Raw genomic sequence first — 17,499 nt, 5'->3', positions numbered from 1 at the left:
CAGCTCCGGTCCCACACTGATGACGCGTACACAAGCGTGCCCGAGAGCGGAGGGATGTCAAGGTCTGAGAACTTTACACTGAAAACTCTCGCTAATAATGACATGATTTTGACCTTTTAAACCTTTTATTGTTAAATGTGTGTTAAACTTTCACTTTGTTTACATTGTGTGTGTGTTTCCACTGTTCTGCTTCCGGTCCAGGATCCTCTGCAGAGTCTTAACATCTGCACACACACACAGAAACCTGGAAGCAGCTGCTGCACACCTCTGCTCTGCAGCCTCTCCACCAGCCTCACTGTGTCCTGGCTCCTCTCCGAGAACCACCATGGAGCCTAAACTGTACCGGTCCCCTGCAGGGGTCCGAGGCATGACCTCCCTGGACAAAGAGGCCTTCGCACAGACCATCACGGTCCCAGCTTTGCGGGTCCCCATCAGGGTCTTGAACAAGGTGATAAAGAGCCTGAAAAAGTCGACCATCCAGCGGCCAGGGATGCCAAGAGTCGTCCCAGACACAGAGGACGGAGGCGCCTTCCGTCTGATCCTGTTGGACCCAAACAGAATCTCCTCCGCCAGCTCCTTCTCCGAGGCCGAAGCCGAGGCGCTGAGGTCCTTCGAAGTCCCCGAGGAGCTGCATTCCCACGAGCTGCAGCTGACCTACGACAACCTGAAGAGCGAGGAGGTGCTGGAGGCCGTTCTGCCTCCGGGGCAGGACGTGACCTCCGCCTTCAGCCGGGTGGGACACATCGCACACATGAACCTCAGGGACCACCAGCTCCTGTACAAGAGCCTCATAGGTGAGATGCAGACGTGAAGACACCTTGATAAAGATTCTCAAAGTCTCTCAACTCTACCGGAGGCGTAAATAATGTTTCCTGAATATATTCCATCTTTATATGATTCACAACATAATTTTCATTCTGCTCGATCAAGTTAATGAACCACTGTTCTGTCCCGACAATTTATTTCGGTTTTCCCTCAATTTGTCCTCGTCTCTACCTAAGTTTGTTTCAGGTATCTTTCGCTCTCTCTTTTATAAGGTTTTAAACTGTTAGTGTTAATTAAAAGTACAAACTATATCCTATAATTTTTGGCAAGGATGTGTGAAACTAAAGCAGCGTGTACATTTTTTTACTAAAAAAGCAAAGGAACTCTCTGTTTTAGGTTTCATTCAGTCAAGCTGGTCCACATTGCACAAACTTGTTGATATCAGATCCATGAATTACTCTCTCACAAATCTACATAAATTCCCTTCAACGTTAAAGCCCATGATCCGAATTAACACCATTTTCATAGGTTCTTTTGGTTTTCTCCCGTGTTCCACCAAGTTTCATGGAAATCTGTTCAGTAGTTTTTTTTAGTAATCCTGCTGACGAACAAACCAACAACAGGAGCGAAAACATTAAATATTAAATATAAAAATATAAAATAGTCAAAACCTCAGGGGAATGGTGCATATCCCTAATATTTGGAATTTCAGATTACCTATTTTATGTTTATAAAAAAAAACAAGCTATTTCAAATTTATTACATCTGAAATTTGAATTCTTAAATCAAACTAACTCAAAGAAACATCAGCTTTATGAAGTTATACTCACTGTCACAACTTGTCTGTTGCTTCCGTCTAGGTCAAGTCATCATGGACAAAAACCCCGGCATCACCTGTGTGGTCAACAAATTAAACATCATCGACTCAACGTACCGAAACTTCAAAATGGAGGTGCTCGCTGGAGAGGAGAACATGGTTGCTAAGGTAAGTTATAGTTCATATACAAAGATAATAACATGTTCATGATTAGGGTTGCAAAGGGGCGGAACATTTCCTGTAAATTTCCGGAAACTTTCCGGAAACTTGCCATGGGAAGTTTAGCTCGGGAATTTTGGGAATTTTGAAAAATAAAAAAACCCGCAAATTAAACGCTGAGTAATAAAAACATCATTCAAAACTCTATTTTAAAGATGTATGGATTGCAGCACACAATGCAAGTTGAATTTCAACCCTCCACTGTGCATTCTTCCATCACATGCACAGATAATTCCCAGCATCCTTCACTCTACAGCAGGGCTATTGAGGCCTGCTGTAGAGTGCAGGACTAGTCAGGTAAGTTTCAATGATATTACTGGGGAAAATATATTAGCATGCTGATTGAGGATTGTTCATCTGTTCATCTAGCCTATTTCCATTCATTTATCCATCAATTGTAAAATATTTTCACAGACGATTCCAATTGTTTGTCTAACTATTTATATCTCTGGCATTGCATTAGTGTTTTTTTACAAACTTTTTTCTCATCTTATTCTACAGAACAATGCCACGTGCACTCTCTCATGTGTGGAGACATTTCACCCCATCCAATGTAGAAGGAAAGGCTGTGTACATTTGCAAATACTCTGCAAAGACCTATGTTAAGAATGACACAATGATGCAGAAGCATATAGTCAAGTGCCCAAAGTTTCCTCAGGGCTCAAATCAGCCTATGACACAATAAAATGTTTATATTTATATCTGTATATGACAAGGTAAATACAGTTAGTATAAATTACCCACAACATTTCCAGTTTATTCCTGTTAATTCCCGTTAATTCCCGTATATTCCCATGGAAAGTTTCCAACTTTGAATATTCCCGGAATTTTGCAACCCTATTCATGATACACACATACTGTATGTGTATGAACATCCACCAAAGTTTGGAGAAGCATCTGATTCTCGACATCACTTATCTGTGTGTTGCAGCTGAAAGAAAATGGAGTGACGTACGAGTTTGACTTCTCTCGTGTGTACTGGAACTCCCGGCTGAGCACCGAGCACCAGCGCGTGGTGCAGCTGGTCACACGGGGGGACACCGTGTTCGACGTGTTTGCCGGCGTCGGGCCCTTTGCCATCCCCGCCGCACGCGTGGGCGCCAAAGTGTTAGCCAACGATCTCAACCCGGAGTCCTACCGATGGCTGCAGCACAACTGCAAACTCAACAAGGTGGAGAGCAAAGTGCGGACGTTCGACCTGGACGGCAGAGCGTTCATCCAGGGCCCGGTGAAGCAGGAGCTGCCGGCGCTGCTGAAGGGAAAAGGCAGCGTCCATGTGGTGATGAACCTGCCGGCTTTAGCTTTGGAGTTTCTGGATGCATTCAGAGGCCTCCTGCACCAGGAAGCTCCCTGTGACGAGAACTTACCCACGGTGCACTGCTACGGCTTCTCCAGAGAGGACGACCCGGACACAGATGTGGTGAAGAGAGCGTCCCGCAGCCTCGGGTTCCCCCTGGAGAACCGATGCTCCGTGCATTTTGTGCGTAACGTGGCTCCCAACAAAGATATGATGTGTGTGAGATTCACAATCCCTAAAGAAGTCCTCTTCAGCAGCAGTGATGACCAGACAGGTGAGAACTAATCTAACAAACATCAAAACTTAATGTGATCTATGGTAGAAACTAGAGCCAGCTGATGCTCTGTGGACACAGAAGGTGAGGATGAAAGATCTGTAAACTAATCATCTTGGTTGTCAGACATTTACTCGAATTTTTATGATAATTGGCAGATTAATAAATAATGTTACCTGAAACCACATTTCAATTCACTAGATCCACATTTTTGTAATAAATTGCACACACTCATACAAAACAGTCCCCTAAACATGTCCTTAATTATTTATCAAGATCGGTCAATTAATGTAAAAATGTGAAAAAATGCCCCATGACGTTAAAGAAAGTGAAAACAAATCCTGGATCTGCCCATAAATTGAAATGATTCTGTCTTGGCCCGAGTAGTTTTTGTTCAATTCTGCTGACAAAACAAACAAATAAAACCAAGAGATGGGGGGGAAAACATAACCTTCTCTGGGATGGTAATAGTCTTTAATTCCACATCAGCCAAAGTCTGTTCATGAGTAAGTATCATTCTATTCTGTTCATCTCTAAATGTTTGTTTTTTTATCTATCCACAGAGCCCTCAGAAGAACCTGCCCCTAAGAGACAGAAGTGTGAAGAAACCGAATCAATATAACATTTTACAAGTAAACGTTTTATTTTTGAGTTTTTTTGTTTTATGAGAGTTTTAATACGTTTCATTTTTTCATCTTTTATATGCGTTGACAGATCCTCTCATCAAAAAATGTAAATTTCAAACAGTTTTGGTTTAATCATTTACCCCAGTTTTTCAAAAGAGAATGTATCCCAACTGTTATCATTCAGGAAGTGTTTTGTCCTGCGTTGTTTCTTTTCTTAAATAAACCTGTAACACGATGGACAGACGCTTCGTTTTTCTTTTTGATTTATTTTATTGCAAAATTTACACAACATAAAAAAATAAACCTTGACCAAAAAACGGTCATACTGTATCACCACCCACCACAGACAGCAGCTCTCCACGGTGGCAGCAGAGCAGGATTTATAGTCCATTCAGTCACATGTGAATCCAGTCGCTGCTGCTCCTCCTCTGTGAGCTACGAGTTCATCCTCTGTGAGGGAACAGCCCGCTGAACGCATCCTGGACGGCTCGATGACACGCCAGAGCCGAGCTGTATCCTCCAGCTGTGTCCTGAGGCATGGCAGCCCGCACGTGGTTCAGATACCTGGGAACACACACACAGCTGTGGTCAGCAACAGGACTGAGCTATTTTGTAAATAACGTGAGTGACTGGCAGCCAAAGACCCGCTTCAGAAAAAAAAAAAAAACTAGTTCCTGTGAGTGTAACTCGAGGGTAAGTTTATTCTTCATTAAATCCACACTTGAAGTTATTTTCACTGGCTCCTCCGAGACACTTTGTCCCTTTGATGAGATCGACGGAGACAGACCGAGTCGTACCCCAACACTGGAACACCTTGTGCCTGAAAGCCTCTCCAACATGGCTCTATTAAAGTATTATAGGTGTCTTTTATTTTTGTGAGTGCTTACAGATGTATCCTGCCAAAGCCCCTTTTCAGGATCTTAAGTAAAAGCCGAGAGTCACTGTTTATTTTCACATGGGCGCACAGACAGAAAAACAGTTCAGCTGTTAATTTCGTCTCCGCTGTGATAGATGCCCCTGTACTTATGAGTGTGTATGTTGTGACGGGGGGGGGGTTACCTGGTTCTCCAACCACTTTAATCCTTCCTCTACAGTTATGTGCCATCAAAAAGCAATCATTGGTTTCGGGGGGGAAACCTTCACACATGATCTGTCGCGCTTTCTCCCAACATATAACTACAAAGCTAAAAAAGCAAAGTCCCCCAACGACTGAGACAACACGTAGGTTTGCCCATCGATACTGCCCCCCCACCCCACCCCACCCTGCAGAAATCATAGTCCTCACAGAGAGGTCTAAAGCCCTCACACGAGTCGGGCTTCATGGCCCTTGTTCCTGTGAGCCGGGGGGGGGGGACTTCAAAGTGAAATGGGAATCAAGAGCACAGACAGTCCTCTGTGATTTCTGTGCTCATTCAAGCTGCTTTACAGAGTAACCCAACACCTGTGGGGAGGCTGAGACTGAGAGCTGAGACGTGTGAGTGAGTGAGTGAGTGTGCGTGTGCGTGTGTATGAGAGATGGACAGGCAGAAGAAGGTGTTGGTGAGACTGCAGCCTGAACACATCAGATTTTCTCTTTGGTGTTTTACGACTCTTGATTTCAGTTAAGTGAAACATCCTGAATTGAAAAACTCGACCGTGACATAAACACGCAGAGTCCGACATTCATGAATATTGCATGGGAGGAGACGACCTTGTCGAGTTTCGTGACGGACGGCGAAAGTGAGAAGAGGCGCGGCGAGAGATGTCAGTCAGGTCTCGCACACAAAGACCACTCATCACCCACTAGAGAAACAACACACAAGTTCAAAACAGGAGGCTCAGTGATTAATAATAACTTCATTAGGCCCAAGCTGCTGTAGCCTGTCCTTCAGAGCACTTGAGGGAGGTCTTCTCGAATGGCTTCCTGCATCAGATGAGTGCTGTCTATTGATTATATTGTACTGGGCCTTTTTAATGGTGAAAAAAGTGGGCTATTTACAGCCCGGCTAAGTCTGCTCTTCCTGCTAATCTAATCCCCAAGCTACTCATGTGGTCATTCCTTCCAAGAAAGCTGAGAGCTCTGTGTAACCTTATACCTGCCTGCCCCTAAGGAGGGAGCGAGGGAGCAAAAGAGAGAACATGAGAGAGAGAGAGCCATGGGTGAGGGAGGAAGAGGGTGAGGAGGAGCGTGGGTGGAGGGGTGGGAAGTCGAAAAAAAGGGGGGGAGGAAGGAGGATATGAGGTGAAATCACCTTTGGGTATCATCGCCACGAACCCTCTTCTCTTAAACCAACCCCGTCTGCCCTCTGCTCCCCCCCGACACCCCGGGTTGGTTCAGTTCTGCTCCATTAACTCGGCCGAGTGTATCCGCATCTTCCTGTAAAGGCCGGCCTCTCGCGTGTACGCACGCATCAGCCGGCTGTGGATGTTCACGCAGCTTAAAGATGAACTCTCACTCCTTTCACATGACTGTACTTGACGGCGCTGACAAAAAAACGAAGAGGGGACTGACAACACCTGGGACGTGCAACAACAAGAAATGCATTAGAGAGACGTGCCGCACACTTGCTTAGAAAAACACACTCTTTACACTGCTCTCAATCATAAAAACCAGAAACAGCACACACACACGCACACACACAAGACTCCTGAGTAACAGACGCTTTCGAGCCCCTCTGACGCTACTGTTTCACTGTGTGCATTAACACTCTCCACGCCCCCCCACCCCATCGCCCCCCCTTCTCTCTCCCTTTCTCTCTGAGGACTGGACGGCCTTTTGTTCGCAGGGCCCTGAAACCCAAGCCGTTTCGGCCGGTAACATCTTTCACTCTCCAGGCCCCACTGGAGCATTAGCTGCAACTCGATATGGGTCTTTTCAAAGCCTCGTATTATTGGGTAAATATGGGTCACTTTGGACTGGCCCATTATGTCGCTCGAGGGGGGGGGGGGCGGGAGGAGCGGGAAAAGAACGAGTGCAGGTGATGAAAACGACCGAGGGAAACTATGACAATGTGCGTGTCAGACCGGTTTTCCAGTGTTTTTTTTCTTTTTTTTGCATTTTCTCAGATGTGGGCTACTGTAATAATCCTTTGAGTGTTTATATTCTCAGAAGCATGGCACATGAAGAAGTGCTCGTGTTATTTTTCAGTGATATTGGCCCCTTGCTTTCTAAATCCATTTGCACTTGGATCAAAACCGTTGGGAGCTAACAGCAATTTTTCCACTTGAGTCTGGAACCTCCTAATACCTGGGCAACGTCTCCTGCTAACGCTAATAAACAGTCTGAGATTCTGAGAAAGTATTCCCCCCCCCCACTCCCGCTGCCGCTGCCTGGAAAACACCGCAGAGCCCCATCTCTAATTCAAAGTGAAGAGATAAGTGGCGAAATGTTCCGGCGGGTTCCGTGTGACTTCCAGCTGAGAATGTGTGGCTCCTTTTTGTGTGTTTGGAATCGGCGATGCTGCTGTGGAATGGGGTGGGGGGGGATGTGTTTGGCTTCTTCAGGGAAATGGGAAATAGCTGTAAGGCTGGAACTCCGGAGGGAAGAGAAGGGGAAAAAAAAAAAAAGAGTAGATATCAGATGGAGGTGCTGATTGTTTTGGGCCTCCTGTCTAGACTCCACGTGTTGGCTGGGATTGGATTAAGAGGAGCTGTGGCGGCCCGGTGCCTGATGGGAAAGAGGCCTGTAATGCTGCAAAGGTTATTTGAGCGAGCAGACACTTAATCAACATGCAGACCGCAGAGCAGGCGCACAAGACAATGGAGAATTCGGAATCGGTTCCGAAACAAAGCTCCGTGCAGAGCTGCTGTCCGGGGCCTGGCTGCTTTCAAACATGAAGACTCAACATTCATGTTCAACCACTGAGCAGGTTCAGAGACGATGAAGCGGCTCCTCGTGATGGATGAAGAAATGGGATCTTCTCAGGGAATCAAGTACGAATGATAGATAAATTGTGGTCAAATTCCTGATGGTTGGTTTGTACCATTTCAATCTTGTATTATCTTGGTTATTTGGTTGATACTGTAAATAAATGCTGCTGGTGCTCTGGTCATAGCTTGCGTCGCCAAATTGTGTGTAATTTGCAATCATATACTTCTTATTGCCACACACCCTCCTCCAACCACTGATCATTTGAACATTTGTACATTTGCACTAACTGTTACTTTTTTTTACTACTGTATTACCCCGCCTTTAGTGTATTCATATTTATATTTTTATCCTGCTCATAGTGTATTCATCGTCCTTATATCTTACATTTCCTGTTAATTCTGTCATATTCCATATATATTTCTTACTGTAGAGAGCTTATTTATTTACTTTTTCACTTTAATTTGCACAAAACTCTGCACTTTTACTGCCTTTTTTTGCACTTCTGGTTAGGTGCTAAACTGCATTTCGTTGTAAAAGTACTTGTACTGTGCAATGACAATAAAGTTGAATCTAATCTAATCTAATTAACAAAACTGATATTTTGTCCTGACTCTTTCATTCGCCCTTCTCTCCTCCACTCCTGTTCCAGTCACTTTGTGTTTTTATCTTATGTCGCCGGATATCGGATTTATTTACATATGGTTGTATTTGACTCTGGCTGTTGTAATTCTGCAAATGTCCCAATTGTGGGACTAATCAAGGCTTATCTTGTCTTATTATTCTTACTTTCACACTTGTTTTTTAAATGCACATTTAATTGACTCATTTAAGGTTAGATTCCAATCAGCATTACAGGGAAAAATCTCTAGCAAACGAAAGCCTTCTTTCTTCAAAAATTCAGTTTCATCTGTCGAATCAATTCATTTCAAAAGCCTCAAACATTTTTACATCTCAGCATGAACCCAGCACCAGGCTTCACCTGTCCACTCTCACGAGTCCAGTCTTGAGGCGATTGCATGGCACAGTGAATGTTCCGGAAGTCTTCCTTCAGCGCTCGGCTCCGGCAGCGGTTGGAAGACTCCCGGCCTGGGAAGGATGGTGACTGAGGGGGCGGCGGTGGAGGGAGGGGGGGCACACACCTGCCAGATGATTTGTCATTATAGAGGGGTCAGCACTCAGCTGTCACCCCCTAATCACCCATCCTACCCCTTAAGTCACCCCCCTCCCTCCCGTTCACCCCCCCCCCCAAACTCCACTCCAGTCCTCCAAAAACACCCCCTGCATTCCTGAGGCGGCTCCGGTTTCACTCTGCCCCATCTGCCCCTCCTTTTCCCTAAACTCTACCCTGAGAGAAAATGTACCCCTGTGAGAGAGAGACACAGCACACTGAGCGCATTGTGTGTGGATGTTGCGTTGTGTGCGTTCGCCGCCGCGTGTGTGTGTCTACACGGCTCTCGTGTGTGCGAGTACATGTTTGTCTAAGGCCCGAGCTGTTTGTATCGATACGAGCGGCGAACCCGACCGAGCCGAATTTTTTCCCTCGTGCAGAATGTGTGAATTGGTCCAACGGGCTGCGGCCCAGGAACGAAACCCCCCCCCCCCGCAGACAAGCCAAACACAGAGGACTCTCACAGGTATACTATATCTGTCAACAGCGGTCTTTCTTCACCACGGGTCAGAGGTCACACTCTTCCACTGAATGCAGCTTCCTCTGGGACGTGCGAGTGTGTGTGTGTGTGTGTGTGTGAGATCCTCAGCCATTAGCCGACCCACTGTCCACCAGATTACCTCAAGTTGTGCTGTGTGTGTGGAGGGGGGGGGGCTCAGTGTGGTTACATCATATCCTCACGGGCCCACAGACTCCTTTCTGTTATCATGTGCCTTATCATCTGCCTCTCTGCATCCCAAACGGGCGGAGGACGGGAGGGAAGCTGCGTATCTCTAACACTTTGTAAAGGGGACAACATGTTTAGAGTGTTAACAGAAGCTTCGGTTGACACTTGACATTAACACTTATAGAAATACACTCTCACGTTGAGCGCATGGCGACATATACACGTTGCTCTCCGGACGGCAGCTTGTCGGCATGAGAGATAATGACATGAGATGGGCGCATGTCTTTTGTCTCTGAAAGACAGTGTTTGTGTAGAAGTGACTCTGACAAAGGTCTATTGTGCGACTTGCTCCAAGTGTCACCTGTCTCGACTCATCCAAAGTGAACTTGCGTCTCAGCACTGCACCTCTCCTCCTTACCCTGATGGGGGCAGTAGAGGCTGAGTGACTGGCTGGCTCGGCCACTGGTTTCACACCTATGCTCAGCAGCCCCGGGAGCTTGGAGTGGCATCACACACCACGCCGGCCACTCGATACAGACGGCATCTTTCTCTCGTCTCCTGAGCTGCCACTCGATAACTCTGCCCCCCCGCCCGGAGAGCTTGGAGGAAGGAGGAGTGAGTCAAACCGGACCGGAGAGGGAGGTTAATGACATGACATCAGTGTCGTCGTTAACCAAATGGGGCCGTAAACAATGGAGGGACATATGCCATGCAGTGAATGGCTACTAACACAAGGCACACCCACGCATGCATACACACAGCAGCAAAAGAGCTTTGCCTGTTGGATATAACATTCTGGGAACAGAGCACCGATACAGGTCGGAAGAATAGAGTTTCCCCAGGAGGGGGCTACCACCACAGGTATCAGTTACTGATGCACCTCGAGCACTGGGGAGAGGCGACGAAGATTTCAATCAGGGAGAAAGATGGGAAAAGAATAGGCAAGGGGGGTGAGGGGGGTGGAGGGAAACAAAAAGTCAGGGAAAGGTAGAGCAGGGGGATGGTGATGACTCATACATCATAGCACCTCCTACCATGAGGCGTGCATGGCAGGTTCGCACAGCCGAGCTCCACATGACGGGAGTCTCTCCAGCTCTTAAGAGGGGGAAAATGAGCCGGCTAATCCCCCTGTACATTGACAGGCCCTTTGCCCCGGGGTGAGGAGCAGGGGAGAGGCAGTCTCAGCCTGTTGGTATTTGCGCAAAACACACACACACACACACACACACACACACACACACACACACACACACACACACACACACACACACACACACACACACACACACACACACACACACACACACACACACACACACACACACACACACACACACACACACACACACACACACACACACACACACACACACAACCTCAGTTTGTGTATACATAGTTATGAGCGCCATCAGGCTCAAAATCAAAGCAGGCAACCCAAGACAGAGTTGGGCTGCTTTACAAACCTCTAAACAGATCAGTGTGTGTTAAAATAGTCGGGAGACATCGCCTCACCCTTCGCCGGGTGTCGACCCCGTCGCCTCTAGGCTACGACACAAATAAACCTGGAGGCGAGAGAGACCGTTATCCCCGGAGTTCCCTGTCCGCCAGTGTCTCCTTCACTGGGCCCCGGTTTGGCCGAGGTTCATGTCAGGAGGAGGCTGCTGGTCTCTCTGGCACCAGACCCACAGAGGAAGACAACAACACGACCAGCGGAGCTCTCTCAGACGACCAGAATACACACAAGACAAATGCACCTCCTGCTCTGTCGTTCTGTAATGCTCCTCCTGCTGCTTCCGCTCTTTGGGTTCGAAATGACTCACCCGCAAGTAAAAAGCCTCTCGACAACTACAGCCCGTGCTTATTTTGACTCGTACTTCAAGAGGAGATCAATATTTGCACAGATCTATGGGAGGGAAAACAATAGTGATCTGGCCTCCACCAGCTCTGTCTGTTAATGGTCTGTTTACTGAGACAGACGGGATAATGGCCTGGGTGTGGGGCTGGAGGACAGTGGCCGCGCTCCACTCTATTCCTGATCTAGTTAGTAACGAAGAAAAAGAGCGCCTGCAGTACAAGAAGCTGAGTGCCGAAGCAAGGCAGCGGCTGTGCGCTGTGAAGACGGCGCATCCTGTTGACACAGACGGTTTTTGCAAGTCAAATAGCTGCACTCGAGCCTCCACACCTTTATACCGCCTGGGCTCTGTTTTGGCTATGCAAATGTGAAATCTGTGAGTCCCATGGCTGCAGTGGAGCTTTCAGATCTAAGCTATGGAAACTCTTTAATGGTCAGACAAGTGCTGCATTAAAGACCTATAGTTACCGTCTGCGTCGGCTGGAGTAACACAAAACACTGCCATGCGCAATGCGTGTGTAGCAGGGAACAATGGAGGATATCGGATATCTGAGAAAGTTCAGCTTCAGGTCTTGGTTATGGTGGCAACCCCAAAGTATTTAAGGGAAAGCTGTATTGTTATGCAAGAGCCAAATAAACCATATCCCATAAACGGTGCTGTTTGGCAGCATCACAGAATATCTTAATTGGTTTGAACAAGGCCAAAATATGAGCCTGGAGGCATTATCTAATAGTAGTAAAATTAGATCAAAGAGTGCCGCTGTTGAAGGAGTTCATCTGAGGTCATGCTAACCGGCGCCTCAGTCTCCAGCTCATAACTTAAGCATCAAAGGTGTGTTTGTGTGTGTGAGAGAGTGTGTGTGTGTGTGAGTGCATGACTATTTGAGGCCCAGAATACAAGACCCATCTCTCTGAGGTGCCATCACTCTGCTCCCGTCACTCGGAGCACTCTGACGTTCCGGTGCTGCACCTCAGCTTCCCCACGGTCGGTGACCTCTGACCCCTTCCCCCTCGCAGGCCCTTCAGGCCCATCAGATGGATATGTACCCTGCAGGGATCAGAGAGCCTGGGATACATGGAAAAGCTACTCATGGCCATTTTTTGGAGATTCCTCTGGAATGGCTTCACTGAGTGAAAAAGAGAAATATCATGGCTGACTTGCAATTTCAGCGCAAAGTGAGAAGGGAAAGCCGGGGAAGGAAAGAATGATTTGAATGTCGTTTAAACCTCATATACTCTAATTCAGTGATGGCAGAAATGGATTCAAGAGTACTCCATGGACCATGTTTAGTGGTCCTGCTAACGACGAGAGCCAAATCCAGGGTCACTGGTAGTGCTCTTGGCCAGCTCGGGTCCAGAGCTGGAAAGATGGAGAGCTGAGAACTGGAGTTGGCCCAACCCGGCAGGGAGAGGTTAGCAGAGCCGGCTGCCAGGAACTGAGGGCTGTATGGCACCACTGACTGTTCGGGATATCTCCCTCCCACCAAAGCACTTAACATGCAGTATAAGCCAACACACAAACAAACAAACAAACAGATACACACACCATTCACATAAACACTCAGACGCCAAGGGATGCTTGGAAAGCTAAAGAACACGGGCCTGAAGAGAGCATCACTCAGAGACCCATTAACCCCTGGCTCCCAACCAGAACAGTGAGCAGGCGTCCTTTAAGTACACGTTAAACATAGCTTCTCTATGTGTGTGAGCACAAGTGATTTATGTATTACTTGTGTGAGTCCATGTGTTTGTACTATGTCAATATAAAGATTAAGTCGTTTTAAAAGACGACTTGCGGGAAGTTTCCAGGGTATGAAAACGACTGACTGTCTTCCTTATCCATAAAACAAGGTCACAGCAAACTACCCATCGTTATTTAACCCTTCAGCGAGTCTCTCTTGTCCTCGGAGGACGACTTCCTTGTGCAGGGAAGTGCATCCCCAGGAGAGGAGCTCTAGACTAAACACTCCACTCCTTCAGCTGCTCCCCTTCACCCCACCGACAAGAGACGGACGCGTGACGAGCGCTCCCAGCAGAAGACCTCATTTTTTCCACCAATTATAGAAAGCAATGCAGAGTGGGGGGGGAGGAGGCAAAATTTCAGAATATTATACACACTGGCATTTGGCGAAGTGCGTTGAGCAACCTCTGTCAGGGAGAGATGGGCTAATTTCAGGGCGACCTTTGCCAACACAAACAACTATTCTGGCGAGCTTTCATTGTCAGCACTTGAGGTTTGAGTCAAATTTTTCAACGCTCTGCAGGCAATGTCTCTTTCCCCAAGTTTTTTCCCCCCATATGATTTGTCCTGGTCCAAGATCCCAGTCAGTCTCTCATCGCCTACACACTCAAGAGCTCAGAGAGAATTGTAGCGAACAAACTCGGACCCAGATGCTCATCTACACGCACAAAAACTGACTTTTTATTTTATGTCGTCAACATGTGTGTCCAGATGAACACGTGAAAATAAACGTATTCTAATTATAATGCTGGTACGACCTCATTGATGCAGTTTATTTTGATGTAAGGAAGTTCTTCCTTTCGGCTTATGTCCGTCAGCCGGAGCAGGGTCGACAAAAGGCGGGAGTTAAATCAGCTACTGCTTCGGTCTGTGTGTTGGAATTCATGTCGCAGTCATGTCAACATAAACATCATGTGTTTCTGATTCCTTCTCCAAAGCAGTATTTACTTCTACTTTGATTTTGTTTATTGAAGGCTTTTACTGTTCAACATAAAAGCAAAGAGCCATGGAGGGACATTTGGTGATCGAGCCGCGGCGTTGCGTTCATAGTCTGCTCGTAATTCTTAGGGCTCACGCATGGTTCTGGGTATGTGCCAGTCAATGAGATGGACAGCAGTGTACTACCTTTAAAGAAACCTCACACAGTCAGGGACCAATCCTATGTGGTAAATCATAAGCACCTATGCACATCAGGGGAGGAGCATTCGGTTATGAATGTGCGAGTGTGAGTGTGTGTGTGTGTGTGTGTGTGTGTGTGTGTGTGTGTGTGTGTGTGTGTGTGTGTGTGTGTGTGTGTGTGTGTGTGTGTGTGTGTGTGTGTGTGTGTGTGTGTGTGTGTGTGTGTGTGTGTGCGTGTGCGTGTGTGAAGGGGGGAGCTGAATGGGCACTTTAGGAACATGCTGCCTTTCCTCTCCTCCAGTATTGAGGCAGCTGTCTTTAATATAAGAGCTCAGCTCAGCCCATATTTATTCAGGTACAGCTGACAGAGAGAGAGAGAGAGAGAGGGAGAGAAAGAGACAGCGAATGAGGCGTTGCCCCTCTTTTTCCTGGCAACCAAGCAGCGCTCACTCCTGCGTTTTTTTTGGGGGGGCAAAGGGACAAGGCGAAAAAGACACAGGCACTAAGACAAAGAAGGGTGAGCTGAAAAAAAAAAAAAAAAGAATGGCTCCAGTCAGTCCTGTGTGGACTGGACATCCCATGCAAGAGTCCAGAGCCAGAGGCCCCGGGGCTACCATGGAGGAGGGGTTGTATTAGCTTAACTGTGGTCTCACTTGATGGCTGTGTCCAAGATAAATGACCGGTGGTGCTGCTGTCACTGTGGGCCTTGACCAAGACAAACAGCCAAGTTTTAAAATAAGTACCTGCCCCAGCTCGGTCCCTTTCACCTCATCCACGCTCGGACAAATCAGCATCTCCTCACACATTTAAGCATATTCCCTTCACAGGTCATAGGGCTGGAGGAGAGCCCAGCAGCCTGCACAGGGGACTCACTTTTCACCCTCTCAACGCCGTCTGCATTCTGACTCCTCCACACTCTCGCTTGTGAATATTTACCACATCACACATGTTCCGTTGTGGCAGAAATGCTGAGGCTGCAATAATGAGGGTGAGGGTGAGTGTGTATGACACAAAATGTACAGCAGCTATAAGGGACACTGTCTGCACAAGCTTGAGCGTACATGTATACATGAGCTCACATGCACACAACCTCAAACTTAGATGAATCCCAAACTGCCAACTGGACAGAAGTGTCAGCACTGCTCCTTGTTTTTTACTCTACTAGCACATTGCATCTTGGGAGTTGTGGTTTGTCTGTAGGAGGCTTGTCTGTGTCACTGCCTGCACCAGTGAGCCGGGTGTTCCTGAACTGAACCTCATTTATCTCTGTGGCAGAGTCCTTCCTCTCCCGCATCGCTCCTCCTGGACCCCTGAACTGCTGACAGCCCCCACCACCAACACAACCTCTCCTCTGAGGTCCAGCATGCGGCAAAAATTGTGAGATGCGTTTCATCTGCATATTGATTAACCTGGCCAAAAGAAATAGTACCTCAGCACTTCACTGAATACATAATGCAAATAAGTGCCAGTTATTCTGCTTTGACTCTCCTGCAATCCTTTCAGCAAAACATTTCACCTGAGGTAGATGCTTCTTCAGGTAATTGGGCAAAAATCATTAGCACGGTTTATCTGAAAACAAAATAAGTAGTGATAAACAAGGTAATCCCGAACATGTTGACTAAACTATACCTCAGCCAAATGAAGGTTACCGTCAGGGTGAAGCAGCGGTGAAAGTCACCAAATACGAATATGACCCCCCTTTGCTACTGTCACCCAATAAAAGCAGGCCGCTCTCAGTGTGTGGGCAGGTTTTAGTGCCAGCCAGCTGCAGTGCAGACGGCTGGGCGCTGGGCCGTCTGATGGATAGCTTACATTCGGTGAGGACTGGACCAATGGCGTCGTGGATTGATTGGCCCAAAGGGGCCGTCGGGGAGAGCACTTCCTGTGTGTGTTAATGGACGCTCCTGCAGAGGCACTGTGGCGGCTTGTGGCAGCGTGATGGTTGTTTCTCTCTCAGTCTCCCTCTCTACCCTTCTCCCAGCCCTCCTCCCCCCTCAGTTGCTTTCACTCTCCCAGTTAATCAGAGGAGAATCAAGTGAGACAAGCCAGGCTGCCCGAGCAGCAGACCGACTTTCTACCAGCTCTCTGACCTGAAACTGAAACCTTTGCAATATGTTGCTATGTGGATAACTGAAAAATCCCATGATTCAACTTTGATTACAACACTTTACTTGACCTGTTGCCCAGTTTCCTATCATTTCCCAAAAGTTAACTGAAATCGAAGCTTAAATTCATAGGAAGGCCCCATGAAAGAACTGCCTACTTTGGTACTAATTATAATGAAAACTGCAACACTTTTCTCTGGGTGTTTTTCAAATTCATTAATTCAAATAACTTGTTAGGATAGACCTAAAGAGTGCTCACATCAGAATGGTGCAGATCAGCTGACATTTTACCTAAACAAATATTATGTAACAAAACAAAAAGGGCAGAAAAACACACTACTAGTTTTTCCTTCCACTGTTTGTATTGGTCATTCCTGACGGCCTCATGATTATTCATTGCGATTTGCTGCGTAACGTGAATAAAACTTAAATACATGACCTCATCCCTGGACATGATTTGCATTTGTGTCACGTCAGGTAGATTTTCATCTGCAATGGTCGTGATCATCCCATGAGCCCACTCTGCTTCACAAAATATCAAAATAGGTATTTTGTTATTGTTTTGATTGGGAGACCCTTAATGGCCAAAGTTACATATTGTATGCTTAATACCGACGAAGTTTGGAAATCAACAACTAAAACTTTGACAGAGCTAACTAATCTCAACTGGTCTGTGTCTGTTTACTCAAAACATACTTGGCACAGTTCTTTCCAGGAAACGTCTACAGAAATTATAAGGAAATAATGCCAAAGTTATTTGTCACTCATATTGTTCTAATGTCAAGTTAGATTTCAATACAGTTGGTGTCTGGCTTGAAGGAATAAGATATGTGCAAGATTGGATTTAAATAAACATTTACCCGACTCTGCCCAGCTGCTCCAGTTCAGGCACCTGGGGTCCATAGGTTTCAACATGAATAGGCTGGTAGTGGTACAGGACTTCCTCTATCCTGGGCGCAGGCAGGAGAGAGACGGTCTGACGCTGAAAGAAAAAACACA

At 46.8% G+C, this 17,499-nt stretch overlaps 2 protein-coding genes across 2 annotated transcripts in view; one reads left to right on the top strand and one right to left on the bottom strand.

The window, feature by feature from the left end:
* The first annotated feature begins 4 nt into the window (after positions 1-4).
* trmt5 (tRNA methyltransferase 5) lies at positions 5-4,075 on the top strand. Its single transcript, XM_061082712.1, has 5 exons — positions 5-62; positions 202-794; positions 1,626-1,750; positions 2,733-3,372; positions 3,936-4,075. The coding sequence occupies exons 1-5, from the start codon at positions 55-57 to the stop codon at positions 3,992-3,994; spliced, it is 1,425 nt and encodes a 474-aa protein (XP_060938695.1). The 5' UTR covers positions 5-54; the 3' UTR covers positions 3,995-4,075.
* A 213-nt stretch (positions 4,076-4,288) lies between these two features.
* mnat1 (MNAT1 component of CDK activating kinase) overlaps positions 4,289-17,499 on the bottom strand; it is a 34,400-nt gene continuing 21,189 nt past the window's right edge. The window contains exons 7-8 of the mRNA XM_061082711.1: positions 17,361-17,482; positions 4,289-4,562 (exon numbers count right to left, since the gene is read on the bottom strand). Of these exons, the coding sequence (XP_060938694.1) occupies positions 4,442-4,562; positions 17,361-17,482 (243 nt within the window). The 3' untranslated portion in view covers positions 4,289-4,441. The remainder of the gene's footprint in view (positions 4,563-17,360; positions 17,483-17,499) is intronic.

Source organism: Limanda limanda, chromosome 12, assembly GCF_963576545.1.
Source record: "Limanda limanda chromosome 12, fLimLim1.1, whole genome shotgun sequence".
Taxonomy (NCBI): domain Eukaryota; kingdom Metazoa; phylum Chordata; class Actinopteri; order Pleuronectiformes; family Pleuronectidae; genus Limanda; species Limanda limanda.
This window is presented reverse-complemented; position numbering and strand designations above follow the sequence as displayed.

Bases quoted from the DNA above. Each gene is read 5' to 3' on its own strand.
- trmt5 (XM_061082712.1), top strand. The intron at 795-1,625 runs GTGAGATGCAGA...GCTTCCGTCTAG, and splicing joins CCTGTACAAGAGCCTCATAG to GTCAAGTCATCATGGACAAA. The intron at 3,373-3,935 runs GTGAGAACTAAT...ATCTATCCACAG, and splicing joins CAGCAGTGATGACCAGACAG to AGCCCTCAGAAGAACCTGCC.